Raw genomic sequence first — 18,648 nt, forward strand, 5'->3', positions numbered from 1 at the left:
CCGGACTGAGGTCACTCAGTGGGATTCAGCCGGCGACCAGACTGGGCTGGAGGGTCCCAGACGTCCTCCCTCACACACCCGGGCTGGGCTGGTGGAGCAGCTGGGGCGCTCCACGCGGCTAGCTTGGGCTTCCTTGCACCATGGCGGCCTTGGGGCAGGCTGACTTCTTACAGGGCAGCACCGGGCTCCCAGAGCGAGCATCCCAAAAGACAGGGAGCTGGCAGTTTTACGATGACACTTCACTGTATTCTATTGGTCAGAGTAGTCCCAGAGCCCACCAAATTCAAGGGGAGGGGACCTGGACCTTCAGCTTTCAACGGGAGGGGTGTCGCCGAGTTTGCTCCATCTTTCATCTCCCTCAGTGCCCCTCGCAGCCTCCTCTTGGTGTTGGGTGTCACATTATGTGCTGTGGTCAATTTAAGTCAGCTTGTCGTGTACTCGGTTTTACTCTCCAGCCTGAACCCAGCTCAGGTGTGCACGAAATACGTTTAACATTTCCGGAGATCAGGGCCCAACCTCGGTTGTATGTACCCATGGGGCCAAATAATTGTGGGGAGCCGCCCTGTATGTTGTAGGATGTTCGGCAGCATCCCAGACTCTATAGAACACCCTCCCCCGAATTGTGACAACCAAAAATGTCTCCAGCATTGCCAAATGGCCCCTGGGGCACGATTGGCCCTGGCTGAGAACCACTGCATTGCAATCAACTCCTTCAGACTCCAAGCCTCCATCCTACCCAGCTGTCAGGAAATTTGATCCCAGTTGTGACTGGGGTTCATCCACGTGATCCCAAATTGGGGGACAGCGTGTGCTGCCTTGAACCTTGGGAAGGGCACTAACCTACTAATAGCTGTCCTCATCGATGTCCTCACTGGCCTCACCTAGTGGTCCCCGAATACAGCCGTTCTCCTCCCATCCCCCTCCCCAACCCCGCACTGCTCATAGGATGTGGCCTGGCAGCCCTGGCTGGGGGTCCCCTCCCACGATGTCTGGCCACCTAGCAACTCCAGGAGCCCACACTCCTTTCCCCATCCCGGTCAAAGGAGGAGATGGCCGGGGAGTCGCCGAGCGGTCTATGTCCAGCCGACGGAATTTGCCGATAGGCTAGAGTGGGTGGGGTCACGCATGCTTCCAGAGCTTCCAGCCTGAACCAGCCCAGGAGGAGGGAGGCCATTGATGAGAGGGAAGTCCAGGGAGGCCTGCCCAGGGGAAGAAGATCAGAGCTCCGATCTGGACACGCTGGGAAGTCCATCCTCCATCCAAGCAGAGACAGCAAGGAGGCAGCTGGGCAGACCAGCCTGAAACTTGGGAGCGAGATGGGAGCTGAAGATAGAAATGCAGGAGTCATCGGAGATGCTATTTATAGCCCTGAGATTGGCTGAGATCTCCTGGGAGGGGGGTGGACGACAAGGCCCCCGGCTGGGCCCTGGAGCTCTCTGAGGAATCATTATCAGATAAAAATTGCCATCAGCTGGCACGGCGCTCCGCTCTCTGGACAAAGTCATTGATGGAACAGAACTCTCTGGAACTTCGTCCCCCGCCCCCTTTCCCGGCTAATCAGGACTCAGATTCTGTCTTGGCAGGACAGCTGGGGTGAGGAGCACTCAGCGAAATATTCTTTAGGAATTTCTCAGAACCCAGAATGGAACTTCCTCCTGTGGAGAGGGAAACCCAGGCTGTGGTAAATTCCCGCTCCCGTGGGGAAAATTCTTATAAAATAAAACTTCGCGTTCCACAGACCCCAGAATTCCAATCTGCCCTCCTTCCATCTCGCCCACCTCTCGCCACCATGCTAAGCTTCCTGAGCTCTAGCCGTTTGATTTTTTTGGATCTTGGGAGAACTTTCACCCTGGAGGTTTGCTCTGCAGAGAAGCTGGTCACCCACGTTGATCCCTTCGGGCTGTCATTCGCTGCCGGATCTGTGGCCTCAGAGGCGACTCCAAACACAGCCCTCGCCATCCTGCTCCCCGCCCTGGAGAGCAGCGGCCCCAGAATAGCAGCATGATTCACTCGGGAGCTGTCACGCAATGCACGGGCCAGGACGCTTTCTGTGCCCGAGCTTCTGCTCGTGTTCCAGGGCCCTGGGGACGGGGACACTGGCCAGCCCGCATCACCGCCTCCCTGCCCACCTCGGGAGAGCTCTGAGTTCATGGAGAAACCTGGAGAAGCCCAAGTTCGTGGAAATTATAAAAGCTAACATTTGTCAATGAGCAGAAGTGGCTTTACTGGGTCCCCCATTCACATCCCTTCTAAAGCTACACAGCTCATTTTTTAATTTATTTTTCCTCAAAGAGGGCTCTCGAATTTTTATAAGTTTTGGGTCTAACAAGACTTGAGTATAAGTTATTTTGTTTAATCCTTATAGTAATCTTGGGATGTCATTGGCACTTCATCATCCCCATTTAGAGACACTACAGCATAGAAAAGCCTTCTTTGGGTGCCTTGAAAATTCCAAGCTTGTTTCAGCCTCAGGGCCTTTGCACATTCTGTCACCCAGCCTGGCAGCCTGTCCTGGGCTGGCTTCTCATCACTCCAGGTGTAAGGGGCCTTCACTAACCACCCACCTGTAGGCACTCCCTCCTTCCCTGCCTCCCTGGTTACGCTCATCCCTTACCTTACGCTTTCTTCATAAGGCTCACCACTGTCTAGAGTTATCTCCATTTGTGCATTTATTTCTATTTAAATGCATGTAGTGCTCACTCTGTGGTCAGGCACTGTTCCATGTACTTTACAAATATCAAATAATTTAATCTCACAACTACTCTGACATCGAAACTTTTTCATCCGCATTTTGAAATGGAAGCAACTGAAGCACAGAGAGGTTAAGCAGGTGGCTTGAAGTCACACAGCTGGTGAGTTGAAGTGTTGTGTGTCTCTCTCCCGCTAGAAGATAAGATCCACGCGAGCAGGAGCGCATCCGTGGGCCACCTTGTTCCCTGTCGATCCCCTACACCAAGAGCAGAGTGCCACACACATTAGGGCTATAAAAAAGGTGTGTGGAGATGACGAGACCAGCTCACTCAGGGAGGAATGGGAAGGAAGCCTGGAGAGAGGCTGTGGGGAGGATGACGGAGGCAGAGCTGGTGTGGGGACCGCAGTGGCATTGGCGGGTGTGGCAGCCTGGAGACAGTGCCCACGAGACTTGCAGGGCTGGTGGGCAGACTGAATTCAGTGGATGAAGAAGAGAGAAGGCCACCAGCCTGGGCGTCACCTCCGTCCTTCGTGCTCTGTGTCCAATGCATTGCCCCATCCTGTCAGCTCGTCCAAAATGCACCCGGGCCCCAACCTTTCTCCCCCGTCCTCTGCTCCCGCCCCGGCCCATGCCACCACTGCAGCAGCCTCCTAAGGTGTGTCCCAGCTCTCACCCCCGCCCTCTCCACCAGCACAGCGAGCAGAGGGATCCTGATGAAACCAAGTTGGATCATGTCACTCCTCTGCTCAAACCTCCTGGGATATTCCACAGTGAACACAGCGGCCTCCCACCCTGCAGGACCTGGCCCTGCTTCCTCTCCAACCCGCTTGTCCACTCCCCCTCGGCTCCTGCCATCCTGGCCACCCCAGGGCCTTTGCATTGGCTGTTCCCTCTGCAAGGTTCTTCCCCAGATTTTCCAAAATCTCACTCGCTCAGGATTTTCCTCGAATATTAACTTCTCACTGAGGTCTGCCCTGGCCCCCCTCGCCCGATGCTCCTTTAACCTCCCCCCTGCTTTCTTTTTCTCCACTGCACTTAAGCAGACATACCATAGAAACTTTTTTTAGTTTGTCAGCCTCACGAGGATGGGGTCCACGCGCACGGGGGTTTTGTCTGTTTACCGCACTGCATTTCCCCAGGGCCCACAATAACTCCTGACACGTCCTAGGGTATCCAGTAACATTTGGCAGATGAACAGATGCCCGCTGTGCCAGACACTGCACGATGCACCTGGAACACCAGGATAAAGAGACCAGGCCCATGTCAACCTCCCGAACGTGGCGCTGATACGAAAGCCACTGGTTTAGCTCGTGATGGAACATAAGTGTCGCCTACTGTGCTGTGACAAGAAGTAACAGGAGGACAGAAATGAGTGTGCTTGCTGGGGGTAGGTGGCCAACGACCCCTGACAGCTCATCTAAGCCTGGAAGAGCTGGTGGAAGGGGGATGCCAGCCCAGGGCACAGCGGGCAGGGAGCCCGCCGGGGCCGAGGAGCAGAGGTGTCGCTGTGGCTGGAGTTTGGCCCTGAAGGTGGGACCGGGAAAGGAGGGGTTGGAAGGGCAGGCCGCCAGATTAGACAGGCCCTGAGCCCCAATCTACAGCCTCCAGGTTTTAAGCGAGGGAGGGGGTTACCAGGCATCTGGATCCAGTGACTCTGGGGCAGAGTCAAGAGCGGATCAGAGACAGCTGGGGTGGAAGAGGCGGCCGTGGAGACAAGCTCCTGGGAGAGAGAGGGCCCTTAGCCTCCGGGAAGGGATGGCATGACCCAGGGACAGGCAAGAACCAGGACAATGCAGGACCCGAGACGGTCACCCAAGCCTCTCCAGCCCCCAGTCATGCGGCTCCTTTGTTCCATGAACCACACACTGATCCAGGCGGAAGGATCAACATTTTAATCTCGCAGGCCCGTCTCTTCCACGCTCACGCAGGTCTTTGTTTCTTTCATCTCTTTACATCCCAATATCGGAGGCAGCTCCCTTTCATTAAGCGCTAAAAACTCTACTGCATGAATAGGAACCCTCCCACGGCCCCGGATCACCAAGTCCGTCACCCGAGAGGTTCAGAGAGGGTGTGCGTCTCCACGGAGGGGACCAGCGAGGGCGCCCCGCCGCGGGGAGAGCCGGTCTGTCCAGCCAGAGCCCCGGCGCCCTCCTCGCCACGCGGAATGTCTGGACACTCGGAAGCTACCGGCGGGGTCCGGAGTCGGGCCAGGAACCTCGCCCCCCGCACGACCAGGACTGTCACCCCACCGGCTGGGACCCCCGAGCCCTCCCCGGCTCTCGGCCCCCAGGGAGCAGCGGGTCGTCTCGGCCGATCTCGCGAGAACCCGAGGGGACGCGACCCATGGGCAGCGTCCCCGCAGCCGCCGGAGCCCGAGCGGCAGAGGCTTCTGGGGCCTCAGACGCCCAGAAACCACCGCAGCGGTGAACCCCACGCGCCCTTTGACGGACAGCCCCTTGAACCTATCAGAGCCAAGTGTGGGCAACTCTCCGCCCAATTGAAATTTTTTTTAATCTGAAGGGGGTTCGTTCATGGGTCCGTCAGCCCAATGGGAGAGGTGGAAATTTCCAGAAAGAACAGGACCAATGGGCGCGGCCAGCTCGGCCATAATTGGCGGACCGAGTGACCAATCCCTGTCGCAGAAGTCCGCTCCTCCCTCCAATCGTAGGATGGGAGGGGATTGTCGGCGAGAGACCAATCCTGAGGCGCGGGGAAGGCAGGGCAGAGGGGATTACTCCCCGCGGTCCAATGAGAGAGAAGCAAAGATGATAGGCTAGACTTCAGACCAATAGTAGAGAAGCAGAGACAGCCCCCAAGGGGAGCGCGACCAGTGAGCAGGCGAGGAAGGGGCGGGATCCGGGGCTCCCGGCAGCTTCTAGTAGGTTCCAGGAGGCGGCGCGTGCGGTTGGGAACGCGGAGCGGACGGAGTCGATTCAACGGGGTTCCGTGCCCGGCAATGGAGCAGGTGAAGGGGGAGGGGCGGGCCGAGGCCCCGGGGCCGCGGCGGGAGCGGCCGAGGCCGGGCCGCGGCTGAGGGCGGGGCGGGCGCCCGATCGGGGCCGCGGTGGCGGCGGGTGGGCGGGCTGGCGGGGCCCGGCCGCGGGGGCGCCCGTCGGCTCCGGGCCCGCGAGGAGCCCCGGGGTGGGGAGAGGGCCGCGGCCGGGCCCCGAGGCCTCCCGGAGGCGGCTGCGGGCTGCGCGGGGGACGGCGCCGGGAGGGATGGAGGGGCCTCGGGAGAGCTGGGAGGGAGCGGTCCCCCCGGGGAACTCGCCCCTGGGAGATCGGGGAGCGCCGGCGAGGGCCCGCCCCGGACTGGGCCGCGGTTGACCGGGAGGAATGCGGGGACACGCTGGAAGGGGCGGGGGACCCAGGAGGCGGCCGGGGGACCCTGCCGTCCCGCATCTGGTAAGGCCGCGATGGAGGAGCGTGTGGCCTGTGTGGCTGATGCAGGAGGGCGGCTGCAGCCGGAGTCCTTGGGACGGATCCCATCTCCGCTGGGGTTTCGCGAATAGAGGGGCGGCCTCTCCCGCGGCTCCTCTTTTTATTTTTGTGTCTCGTGCGTGTGGGTGTTTGGGGAGTGACTGAGGACTGCCCCATTTGCAAGGTCGATTGGTCGCTGCGGGGAATTGAGGGTGTGCAGATCGGCAGCAAGAAGCAAGTTATTTGCCTCCGCTCGGCGTTTTTGGGGGGGCCGAGTCTGAAGCTGCTGCTGGTTACTCGCAGTGGCTTAATTATATCCTCGGCCCGAAGGTTGTGAAAGGCCTAGAGAGGTTTCATTCGGTTGGAAGCTGTCGTTGGGCTGTAATGAATGGTTTGATCTCGGGGTGGGGACAAGAAAACGGCTCTGTTTTTTGGGCGTGATCTATAAAGCAGAACTTTTTGCTATAGTAGAGCGGTTGCTCCTTTAGCCACTTCTGGAACTTTTTTGCAAAGTTAAAAAAAAACATAGAGTAGAAACTTGTTGGTTAATAAAGTTTTGCACTCTTGTGATAATTAAGTTGTATTTGGGATTAAATAGGTTGTAGGATAAACAAAAAGATTTCTAAGGTGAGAAACACGTTCTGTTAAGTTTAAGAAAGGGGCTTGTCCCACGGTTCTCAAAATAGTAAAAAAAAAATACTTTTGAGGAGAGTCACACTGCCCATTATAAAAGAGGGTGCACAGGTAGACCCTGAATGAAGGTTTGCCTGAACTCAGAACTGCGCATTTATCCAGACGGTGGTACAAACGACCTGGCATCTTACTCCAGGTGACCTGACACGTTTGCTCCAGGTGCGTTAGAATCTACCACCTGCATGGGCCTTCTCTACCTCAAGTTTTCATTTTCAACTCCAGCATCCATATTTCAGTTTCAGGAGATACTCAAGTTTGACAGATTTAAGTGTCTAAAGTTGTGTTTTTTTGAACTAAGTACTTTTCAAATAAGTCCCACAGTGATACACCTTTTGCACTGGACCAAGTCTGGGCATACAAGTGTATAACGTGTTTACCAAAACCATGCTTACTGGTACGTGCACTGCGTGCTGGCGTTTTCTGTTCCGCTTGATGTTTTAAAGTGCCGGTCATCACCTGCAGGCATGAGTTCCTGACCTGCTGCAGCTCGGTACTCAGTTTGGAGAATGACGTTCTGGAGGATAGGCGAGAACTTCACCGAGCTGCTCTCAGCTGCCTCTTGGTACTAGCTGAGTTTTTAAACTTTTCGCTTTCTGGGCTCAAAGATTTTTTTTTTTTTTAAAGATTTTTTTTTTCCCTTTTTCTCCCCAGAGCCCCCTATTACATAGTTGTGTATTCTTCGTTGTGGGTCCTTCTAGTTGTGGCATGTGGGACGCTGCCTCAGCGTGGTCTGATGAGCAGTGCCATGTCCGCGCCCAGCACTCGAACCAACGAAACACTGGGCCACCTGCAGCGGAGCGCGCGAACTTAACCACTTGGCCACGGGGCCAGCCCCTAGGCTCAAAGATTTTTGTCTCTGCCTGCTAAGTTTGGCGGCCGCCTCCTGCCTTTTCTGTCATAGAGGTGGTCTCTGAGATCTCTGGTTGTTGGAGGAGGTTCCCAACTTGGGTGCTTCACAGTTCCCAAGTCATTTCTCTTCACAGGGTGTCGTCTGGTGTCAGTGTCCTGGGGCATGGGTGGATGAGAGAGAGAATAGTTCAGTAACTTGAACGACATGGCTTGGTCTCATGAAGTGTATTTGCCTATGAAGTGGGGCCCTCCCTCTCTTGTAGGGCATCCCTGGTTATGAGAAACCCCTTTCATTAGGACCCTGTTGTAATATGGCTGAGGCCTGCTTCACTTTTTTAAACTCTCTGGTGTGTTCCTGCTTCTTTCATTCTGAATGTTTGAGAGCATGGAGGCTGAAATCACACACAGTGTTTCTTTATCCTCCCCATCCCCTTTGTAGTATGTTAATGTTTAAGCATGCTAAAAACTGGTTTTGGGGGCTGGCTTTCCTTTACCTGCTAAGGAACAGAGCAGTAATCTACCAGTTGTGACATACCACCGCACCTGTAAATGGGAGTGGATGCTTCTCTCTTCGTGGGTGAGCGTGTGGATGCTCCTGGAGAAGCCGTCCTAAAGCCTTTCGGGCGCGGGAGCGTGTGTCAGCGTGTCTCTGCACACTTGGGACCCTTCCGTCCTGGTGGCTGCCTCCCGCGAGGAGTGACCAGGCCTGTGTTCAGTTGATCGTTTGGACTCTTTGGAAATATACAGCAGATGAATTCATTTTCCCGTGAAAGGAACTCATGAGTATGTCCTTGAGCGGCTTCGTTAGCTCAAAGTGGAGACTTCTGGAAGAGTGGCTGGTGTTGTTACTAATCCATGCAGGAGCCGGTGGAGGGCAAAGTGTGGGCTTCTAATGTCTTTTCTTTTCTCCTTGGCTGTTCCCAAAAATGTGCAAAATGTAAATGAATTAGCCTCTGATTTCTTTCTTCTGATCTGTAAAGTAAGCTGTTTACTGGTAACTAGTGGAAGGAACATTACCTGAAAAGCCGGGACTGAATGAGCACATTCTGGAAACTGCATTGGCTGCTTTTCTGCTCAGGTGAACGAGCTGAAGGAGAAGGGCAACAAAGCCCTGAGCGCCGGCCACATCGACGATGCGCTGCGCTGCTACTCCGAGGCCATTAAGTTAGACCCGCAGAACCACGTGCTGTACAGCAACCGCTCGGCCGCCTACGCCAAGAAAGGGGACTACCAGAAGGCCTACGAGGACGGCTGCAAGACCGTGGACCTGAAGCCTGACTGGGGCAAGGTGAGCTGGGGCCGACTGGGGCTCTGCGGCCTTCCGGGAGCGCCCTTTGCTGTCCGCTCCTTCAATACTGGGCTCTCCTGCCCGGCTGGCTGCCTCTGCCGATGGCAGTTTATTACCCACCATCCCCCCTGTTTGAGTACGGTCCTCTGAGTAATGGCATATGTCGCCGAATCTGAGACGCCGACAGATACGAGAGACATCTTATTTTTTGTACTAGTAAGAGGAAAGTGACGCTTGCTCATAAGGCGGGGGTGCGTCTTGGCTGGCTGGCTTCTGTGGTTATCATTCCGGGCCGTGCCTCCTGCCCCTCTTCCTGTTTTGTGTTTGGCCTTCGCATGAATACCTGTTTTGTTCCCGAAACATGAAATAAGTTCTTTGGAGTTCGTCTTGTGGATTACGTCTAGGTGTTCTTTATTTTGTTCCGTGTCTGTCCTTGTTGATTTAAGGGCTATTCTCGAAAAGCAGCAGCTCTTGAATTCCTAAACCGATTTGAAGAAGCCAAGCGAACCTATGAAGAGGGTTTAAAACACGAAGCAAATAATGCTCAGCTGAAGGAGGGCTTGCAGAACATGGAGGCGCGGTTGGCAGGTGGGCCCCGTGCACACGGGCTTGTCTTTTTTAAATGAGATTAAATTTGAGGCCCCCCCCATGTGTCAGTCAGGTAGGCTGTGGGGGCACAGTAACACGAATGAACCCACTTTCTAGTGACGCGCTTCTCTTTGTTCGCAACAGAGAGGAAATTCATGAACCCTTTCAACATGCCCAATCTGTACCAGAAGCTGGAGAGCGACCCCAGGACCCGGACGCTGCTGGCGGATCCCAGCTACCGGGAGCTGATCGAGCAGCTACGGAGCAAGCCGTCCGACCTGGGCACGTAAGTCGAGGCGGCATGCTCTGCGTCTGGAAGTGGGCGAGCGCGGCCCCCCTCGTTCAGACTGCAGGCTTTCTGCCCTTGCTTTTTCTCAAAGGAACAGTAGGAGTTTGTTGTTTGGTTTGCTGTTCGTTTGTATTTCTAGAGTCAGGGGAGGCATCCGTCAGAGTGACCTGGAACGTTCATTCTAACCCTCACGTGCCTCTTCACTGCTCTCCTACAATTCTTTTTTTCCCAAAGAGTGGCACCTGAGCTAATATCTCTTGCCAGTCTTCTTTTCTTCTTCTTCTTCCCAAAGCCGCCTGGTACATAGTTGTATGTTCTAGCTGTGAGCGCCTCTGGTTGTGGCATGTGGGACTGGGACGCCACCTCAGCATGGCCTGATGAGCGGGGCCATGTCCGTGCTTGGGATCCGAACCTGTGCAAGCCTGGGCCGCCGGAAGTGGAGCACGTGGACTTAACTCCTTGGCCAAGGGGCCGGCCTTCTCTCCTACAGTTGTGGTCTCGCGCCAGCCCTGTCCTTTCTGTGCACGCAGGCCCCGCTGTCTCTGTGGGTAGACTGGAGTGGAAACTGGAGGTTGTGAGGAAGGTCAGGTGTAAAGCTGTCTCTCTAAACCTTGTCCTGGTGTCTGCGGCCCCTGAACCCCCTGGCTCCTGAGGCGCGACGATGAAGCGGCCCTGTAACTCTTCCACGTTTTCTGAGATTTCTCTCTTCTGAGCTGCAAAGTAGTCTGTTGTCTCCTGGCTTCAAGAAATAAACCTGGCCCCTGTTCCGTCGTTTTAGATGGGTGTTGGAAGGGTGGAGTGCTCCCCGCCTGTGACTCACGGTGCAGAATCAGGCAGTCTGCTGCTGGGGAGGAGCTTTGTCCCCAGCGTTCCGGGTGCACACTGGGCTCGAGCACTGAGTGGGGTTTAAGGTCAGTTACAGGGAAGAGTAATTGCTGGTGTTCTCTTCTTACCAATCCTAGGAAACTGCAGGACCCCCGGATCATGACCACCCTGAGCGTCCTCCTCGGGGTCGATCTGGGCAGCATGGATGAGGAGGAGGAAGTTGCGACCCCTCCGCCACCGCCGCCTCCTAAAAAGGAGACCAAGCCAGAGCCGATGGAGGAAGATCTTCCAGAGAATAAGAAACAGGTCGCGTGTGTGTTCTCTCCTCACTGCCGTAGGTTCATGAACCATCTGGTCGCTTTCCCTCTGGCAGGTGGGAACCGCCCTAGACGGGGGCTGGCTGTCGCCATCTTTTGAGTGCTTAGTATGTGCTAAGTTTATTATTCATTAGAGTGGTCACCACGCTGAAAGGTCCACTTCACAAGCGATTCCGTAGGAGTCACATACCTCAGAAACTCCGCAGTTCTGTAGCCCCACGGCCGCTGTGGTGGAGCCGGCTGGAGGCATTGGACAGGCCAGGGCAGGAGGCCTGGAGAGAGCCTGTCCTCCGGGAGCTGGGCGCGTGCTGTCTGCGGCAGTCCGCAGGCTTCTCTTGCTGGTTGGACGTGGCATGTAATGGGAAGGTGTCCACGTAGCGACACTGTCTTCCAGAGCTGGAGGCGTGGATTCCCTTGTGAGTAAGACCGTCACGTTGTCGCCTGATTTAGCACCTTTGAAGGGGTGAGCGTTGGTTGGTGAGCGTGTCTCAGCGCTGGAAAAGGGCCTGACATTGTGGGTGGCGGTGAGGACGCTGAGGACTCCTGCCGCCACGCAGCCCCTTCTCCCAGTGCCGTCCCCAGCCCCTCTGCTGTGGTTCCCTACAACTGAGACCCCGAGGTCGCCACCTGACGGAGACCAGACTTGCCGCAGCCTCTCCCAGAAAATCCTGGGACAGAACTATGCTGTCCTCTTTGGAGTGGCTTCACGTTGCAGGGCCATCCTTTCCCCTGAGCTTTCTGACAGCGGTCCAGGCGAGGAGGCGGGGAAGGGGGAGTTTCAGAGGAAGCGGAGACGAAGCTCTTAGCTTTCCCTTCTCACGGCTGGTCCTTCACTGTTGCACGTCCGTAGCTGGTCAGCGAGGAGGCCTGTGGGTGGAGAGCTCGCGTCGGTGCACGCAGCAGCTGCACACGCGCTTGAGTGCTGGTGGCAGCTCACAGGCCCTCACGCTCTGCTGCCAGGGTCGATGGGCTCCGCGCTCATTCTCCCACACCTTTTCTAGGCCCTGAAAGAGAAGGAGCTGGGGAACGAGGCCTACAAGAAGAAGGACTTTGACACAGCCTTGAAGCACTACGACAGAGCCAAGGGCCTGGACCCCACCAACATGACCTACCTGACCAACCAAGCAGGTGAGGCGTGGCCCGAGGGGCAGGTGCGGTGTCGGGCGGGCCTGGGGCAGCGACAGGGCTGACTCTTCCTCCTCACCCGTCCTGCCTGGCAGCCGTGTACTTCGAAAAGGGCGACTACAGTAAATGCCGGGAGCTTTGTGAGAAGGCCATTGAAGTGGGGCGAGAAAACCGAGAAGACTACAGACAGATTGCCAAGTACGCTCGGGCTTCTGGAATACCTGGAGTGGAGTGGAGGCTTCCGTCTGACCTAAGTTTCCCTGCGTGGGGACGGGGGTGCTGGTTCAGACCTGCCCTGTTGACGGTGGGCTGGGAAGGGGGCTGCAGGAGCAGAGACCACGGGTGCTGGACGGCCACGGTGCCTGGGTGACGGCATGGGGTGGCTTCTGGTGGCAGGTGGTGTTTCTCTGCAGGGCTGAGCTGGGTCTGCTCTGCCCCTAGCAAGTTCTTTGTCCTGTCTTTGTCAGAGCTTACGCTCGAATCGGCAACTCGTACTTCAAAGAGGAGCAGTACAAGGATGCCATCCATTTCTACAACAAGTCCCTGGCAGAGCACCGCACCCCGGACGTGCTCAAGAAGTGCCAGCAGGTGGGCGGGGAGAGGGCGGGCCGTGGGTTCTCGCTTCTGACTTCTTTTATTGTCATTAACATTTAGTAATGAACCTTAGATGTTTTTAAGTAGCGTCCTGGGTCATTTTATGTGGTGTTGCCTCTGTTCCTTGATGATGACAGCATGTAGGGAATAACTCAGTTTTTTTGCCATCCTTTTTTATGGGCCAAGGTTTCAGCCTCACGTAGGTTAATGTTGAGGGTCAGTGTGCTAACAGTGTCATGGTTCTCGTGGTAACATAAGGTTTTTCTTGTCCTATGCAACCAGAGTGTTGTGTATTATGCCGTTTCTCACATTATGTACGGGGACGATTTTTGTCACAAAAAGCTTGATCAGAAAGTTGATTGTGCTGCCTGTACGTGCGTCATGTTCAATAGGGCGCATCTTTGTACCCGACGTTCGGGTATCCCCTGCTTTTCAAAGGTTCGTGTTCTGCCGCTTCTCTTTTATGGAAGACCTACGTTAGCACAGTACCGCCCCGCAGAGTTCTGGGCAGACGTTCTGAGAAATGCGGTGTTAGGCGATTTCGTCATCGTGCGAATGTCACAAGTGCACTTACACACCCCCACGTGGTGTCGTCTGCCGCACACCCAGGCGGAGTGGCGTTAGTCTTATGGGACCACTGTGGTAGACGCAGTGTGTCCTTGGCTGGGCCGTCGGTATGCAGCATACGACTGTACGTACTTTGGGTTGTCGGAATAAATCCAAAAAGCATTTTCCCTTCAACAAGAAAATAGCGTTTTCGCTTTACGCCATTTCGGCTTGCGAAAGTTTTCATAGGAACGCTCTGCTTTTGGACAGCAGAGGAACCTATGTGTCATTGTCGTTTATTCTATTCCGTGGTGTACCTTGATAACGAGGAATATAAAATTCTTAAAATGAAAATTACGTCTTGCCAACAGTAATCTCTGAAAATTAAAATCCTGATCAGGTTTTTTGCCCGACGTTTATGTTTGTGAGAGTTTAAGTGACTATTCAAGAATGATTTTTTTCTTAGGCAGAGAAAATCCTGAAGGAGCAGGAGCGGCTCGCCTACATAAACCCTGACCTGGCTCTGGAGGAGAAGAACAAAGGCAACGAATGTTTCCAGAAAGGTAGCTTTCAGATGGTGGGACTTTCCGCCGAGCGTGGTGTGGACGTTCCCTGCGGGCCTGGGGTGACTGCAGGGAGATAGGCCCTGGGGGACAAGTGGCTGTGTGCTGTTTCTAAGAAGTGTGTCTTTTCTTTATGCAGGGGACTATCCCCAGGCCATGAAGCATTACACAGAAGCCATCAGACGGAACCCCAGAGACGCCAAGTTGTACAGCAATCGGGCGGCCTGCTACACCAAGCTCCTGGAGTTCCCGCTGGCACTCAAGGTGCGCTTGGGCCCGGGGCAGCGTCGCGCGACCTGTGCGGACACAGTGCGCTGTCTCTCTGCCCGTTTTTCCAACGTCAGCTCGATGTCCTTACTTGACTGCAGACTCAGGGTGGTGGTGCGTGAGTGAGGCGTGCAGGACTCGGGAGCTGTCTGCCCGGCCCTGCCCGTGGCCGTGAGTGGCTGGGGGCATTTGGGAAAGTGCATCCTCTCCCGGTTCCCTGATGGCTGGCTGCTTTCCCTCCCTCTTGCCCTTCCTCACGTGTGTGTTCGTTTGTTTTGCCTTTTTAACATTGTACGTGTCCAGGTCAGTGGCATTAGGTACCTTCATGGTGTTGTGCAGCCATCACTGCCATCCGTCTCCAGAACTTTCTCACGTTCCAACGGAAACTCGGCATCCTTTAGACACTCCCCATTTCTGCTCCCCAGCCCCTGGCGATCCCCGTTTACTTTCTGTCTTAGTTTGGCCGCTCTGGGGACCTCGTATAGGTGGAACCGTACAGTGTTGGTTCTTTGTGTCTGGCTTATTGCACTTGGTAGAACATCTTCCGCTTCATGTTGTGGCGTGTGTCAGCGTTTCCTTCCCTTGTAAGGCTGAGGGCTGCTTCGTTGTGTGTATTTTCCACCTTTTGTCTGTCTGTTCGGCCCTCGGTAGACGTTGGGTCGTTTGCGTCTTCTGGCTGTTGCGGATCCTGCTGCTCTGAACCTGGCTGTACGGTATCTGTTCGCGTCTCTAGCTTGCGTTCTTTTGGGTGTTCCGTCCAGCAGTGGATGCTGGGTCTTAGCGTGGTTCTGTGTGTAATCTCTCTGCGGGAACCGCCAGACTGCCTTGCGCAGTAGCGTGGCCGTCCTCCCGCACCTGGATGTTGAGCTCAGCTGGGCAGGGCTGCTCTTCTTAGTTTCGTCCGTGTGGTCAGGTAGGCTGGCCGACCCTCTGCACGAGTTGCTCCCCATTGCTCTCTTGACCACGAGCCGCTCTGCCTCTATGGGCGATTTTTTGACAGTTCTCTAGGAGACAAACCTCGGCCATCTTGTGGCAAGGTGACAAAATGTGATGTTTCTAGAGACACCAGCACCTGAGTCCATCATGGTTTTTTGGGTTGATGCCACTGTGTTCTGGGTCTGTCTGGTCTAGAGACGTCACTGCTGCTGGTAGGACAGTAAGTGTAGTGTCAGAAGCAGTTTCATCTGCAGAGCGACGGGGAGCATGGTCCGTGGCCTGTGAGGCGGAGCCGCGCTGTCCGCTCGTGCGCGTCGGGCGGAGGGCAGTGGAGCCGCCGCTGCTCCAGGGCCGCGGGGCAGAGTTGAGTTCTGCCAGGTGTGCACACAACACTGTGTAGCGTCATTTTCCCCAGAGTTTTGTCTTTTGAATATATTTCAAACGAAACTACACAAGACCTGTGTGTTCTCTCTCTCCATTCAACAGTGAGTTTTGACACACTTTTGCTGAACCATTTGTGGAAGGAAATCGTGTACATTTTGCCACTTGACCTCAATATTCTCTTGCTTGCGTCTCCTGCAATGGTTCTTTCCAGCCAGCTACAGTGTTATTGGCACCTAATAATGGCCCGGCGCAGGCCGTATGCCGCCTGCTGTGTGTCTATAGTGATTGCCTACTTGTCCAAAAATACATTTTTGGGTTCTTTTTCAAAGATTGGCACCTCAGCTAACATCTGTTGCCAGTCTTTTTTTTTTTTTTCTTCTCCTCCCCAAAGCCCCCCAGTACATAGCTGTATATTCCAGTTGTAGGTTCTCTGGTTGTGGCATGTGGGACGCCAACTCAGCATGGCTTGATGAGCGGTGTCATGTCTGCACCCAGGATCCGAACCAGCAAAACCCTGGGCCGCCAAAGCGGAGCGCGTGAACTTAACTGCTTGGCCAGGGGCTGGCCCCCAAAAATATGTGTTAAGGCTGTCAGTGTCAAGGCCCATACATTTCATCTGGTTGTTGTGTCCTCTTCGGTTTCCCAAAGTAAAAGTTTTCCCTTTTGGGGTTTTTCGTAACCTCACCTTGTGAAGAGTTCGGGCCTCTTGGCGGCGGCGGGGTTACGCTGTGATCTGGATTTGTCATTGCTCGTGGTTTTGCTTCCCTTGCTCGTTGGCCCTCCTTTTGCTGGGCCTGCTGTTGAGTGACTCGGGCGGGGGTTGACAGAAGCTCTGGAGGCACAAGTAGACCTTTCTGTAGTGGCTCTGGGTGAAGAGTTAAGATTCGAAGTTCCGGGGCCAGCCCCGCGGCCCAGTGATGAAGTTTGCGCACTCCGCTTCGGTGGCCCAGGGTTTTGCCAGTTCAAATCCTGGTCGCAGACATGGCACCGCCGTCAGGCCATGTGAGGAGGCGTCCCACATGCCACAACTAGAAGGACCTGCAACTAAAAATATGCAACTATGTACTGGGGAGTTTGGGGAGAAAAAGAAAAAAATTAAAAAAAAAAAAAAAAGATTTGGAGTTCCGAATGATGAGTAGTTCGTCGAGAGGGAGGAGCCTGATTCTTTTCTGCCTCTCCTTCCTAGGACTGTGAGGAGTGTATCCAGCTAGAGCCGACCTTCAGTAAGTGCCTTTCCGCCGCCTGTCCCCTCTGCTTGACTCTGGCCAAAAAATTGGAGAGGATGGCGTGTCGTTTGCTTGTGTGTCTTTGGGGCCCGTAGCGTTTAGGAGCTAGCATCGGGGGCATGAGGGATGTTGGCGTTCAGGCGAAGAGGTGGAAGGAGCGGCCTTTGGAGCTGCGTTTTGGGTGACAGCTCCGCTCTCCGTTTCCCTCTGCAGTCAAGGGTTACACACGGAAAGCCGCTGCCCTGGAAGCGATGAAGGACTACACGAAAGCCATGGATGTCTACCAGAAGGCGCTAGAGCTGGACTCCAGCTGTAAGGTGGGCTGCTGTGGCCTGGCCTTCCCCTGCCTCCGTTTCCCTGTGGGTCCTCGTTCACTGTCTTCCCTCTCAGCTGTTTCTACGTCAGTCTCTTCCCTCCTCCATCCCCTTGCCGTGTGGGGCCTGCTGGAGCAGGGAGCCTGGTAGTGCTGACGCCTCCCCTTTGGCTTTGCCGGAATGTAGGAGGCTGCAGACGGGTACCAGCGCTGCATGATGGCCCAGTACAACCGGCACGACAGCCCCGAAGACGTGAAGCGGCGGGCCATGGCCGACCCCGAGGTGCAGCAGATAATGAGTGACCCGGCCATGCGGCTCATCCTGGAACAGATGCAGAAGGACCCGCAGGCCCTGAGCGAGTGAGTTGAGCTGGGGAGACAGCCTTGAAGGAGAGAAGGGAACGAATACGGAACGCGGGCGGGCTGCGGTCGGTCTGGGTGGGACCTTGTCATCGTTCTTACTGAGAACTTCCAGGTGGGCAGTCGGTGGGTGAAGGGGCTCCATCCGTGTGTCAGGGTGGCGTCGGTGGTCACTTGGGAAGGCCAGTTTTGCTGGGGGAAAGGTGTCGGCTTGAAGCCGTGTCTGGGCCTGCTGCTCGGTGGACGGGTCAGGCCCCACCCATGGCCGTCGGCGCGGGGACTCCTCAGCCGCCTCCCGTCGGCGCTGTGCAGGGGTTTGCGTGGGGGCCTGTTCTCAGAGCAGGTCAGGCTGTGTTCGGGTTAAGTCTCATTTCGAGTGTCTTTGCCTCTTCTTCACAGACACTTAAAGAATCCTGTAATAGCGCAGAAGATCCAGAAGCTGATGGATGTGGGTCTGATCGCAATTCGGTGATGACTTGCTCGTCATCCCCCTTCCCTTCGCCCTGGTGTGGAAAGAGGAGCTGGGACCGTGGCAGGCAGCACGGAGCAGAGGGGAGAGCAGGGGAAGGCGAGCGCCCGCCCTCGGTGTTGAGACGGGGCTCCTCACGTCCAAGCCAGAGACTCGTGCACAGCTCCTGGCGCAGCGCCGCCTCGGGCCCTCCCAGCACACGCATGGTCTCCTGCTGCCCTCGTTCCGGTTCCGGGTCCTTCCCCGCCCCAGGCGCTGTCTCGGCTGCTCTCCCATAGTTGGTTATTTTTTATTTGGGGCAGTGGGCATGTGTGTGTTGGGGGTGTTCTTCCAACCTCAGGTCCCAGCTGTCTTCACGGTGTTAACTCCACGTCCCCTTCTCCAATAAAACAAGCCAGTCGGGCGTGGTTCTACGTTGCTATGTCCTGGAGTCGTTTTGTTTTGCCAAAAGACTTTAAAGTGGGCTGTCTTGCAGGGGTCGCCGCCTGCGCCTGTGTTGGGGAGGTGTGAGTGGCTTGACTAGACAGCAGCCAGAGGCCGACTTCTGTTTTCCCTTCCTTTCTATCATGGAGCTGGGCCTGCGTCCACCGCTCTGTCCAGGCGACCACCAGGTGGTGCTGTTGCTCCACGGACAGTGGAGGAGCCTGGAGGCTCCGGGCGCGGAGCGGCCCTGACTGCAGAGGGTTGGAGAAACAGTGCTCCCAGCGGTCACTTCTCCACATTCAGTCTCAACACAACCAGCTAGATCCGGAAAGCGCTGGCTCCCACCCCGAGCCAGAAACTGTTCCCCTCACAAGACAATGCTTCCTACCTCAGAGAGACGAGGTCTACTGTCAGCTGCTAAACGTTAGTTTCAGTTGGCTATTTTTGTTTCTTTAATACTTTTCTTTTTTGAGGAAGGTTA

General features: G+C 55.6%; 1 protein-coding gene across 1 annotated transcript; it reads left to right on the plus strand.

Moving 5' to 3' along the window:
- The first annotated feature begins 4,298 nt into the window (after positions 1 to 4,298).
- Positions 4,299 to 18,157, plus strand: STIP1 (stress induced phosphoprotein 1). The gene is made up of 14 exons (XM_023654283.2): positions 4,299 to 5,657; positions 8,733 to 8,942; positions 9,389 to 9,530; positions 9,675 to 9,816; positions 10,782 to 10,950; positions 11,963 to 12,089; positions 12,182 to 12,284; positions 12,554 to 12,674; positions 13,693 to 13,789; positions 13,929 to 14,053; positions 16,563 to 16,599; positions 16,816 to 16,919; positions 17,103 to 17,275; positions 17,675 to 18,157. Exons 1-14 carry the CDS (start codon positions 5,649 to 5,651, stop codon positions 17,745 to 17,747), a joined length of 1,632 nt encoding a protein of 543 aa, XP_023510051.1. The 5' UTR covers positions 4,299 to 5,648; the 3' UTR covers positions 17,748 to 18,157.
- Positions 18,158 to 18,648: the final 491 nt, after the last annotated feature.

Source organism: Equus caballus, chromosome 12 (genome assembly GCF_041296265.1).
Source record: "Equus caballus isolate H_3958 breed thoroughbred chromosome 12, TB-T2T, whole genome shotgun sequence".
NCBI lineage: Eukaryota > Metazoa > Chordata > Mammalia > Perissodactyla > Equidae > Equus > Equus caballus.

Coding starts and splice junctions, on each gene's coding strand:
- STIP1 (XM_023654283.2), top strand. Junction 8,943..9,388: donor TGAAGCCTGACTGGGGCAAG/GTGAGCTGGGGC, acceptor TGTTGATTTAAG/GGCTATTCTCGAAAAGCAGC. Junction 13,790..13,928: donor CAACGAATGTTTCCAGAAAG/GTAGCTTTCAGA, acceptor TTCTTTATGCAG/GGGACTATCCCCAGGCCATG.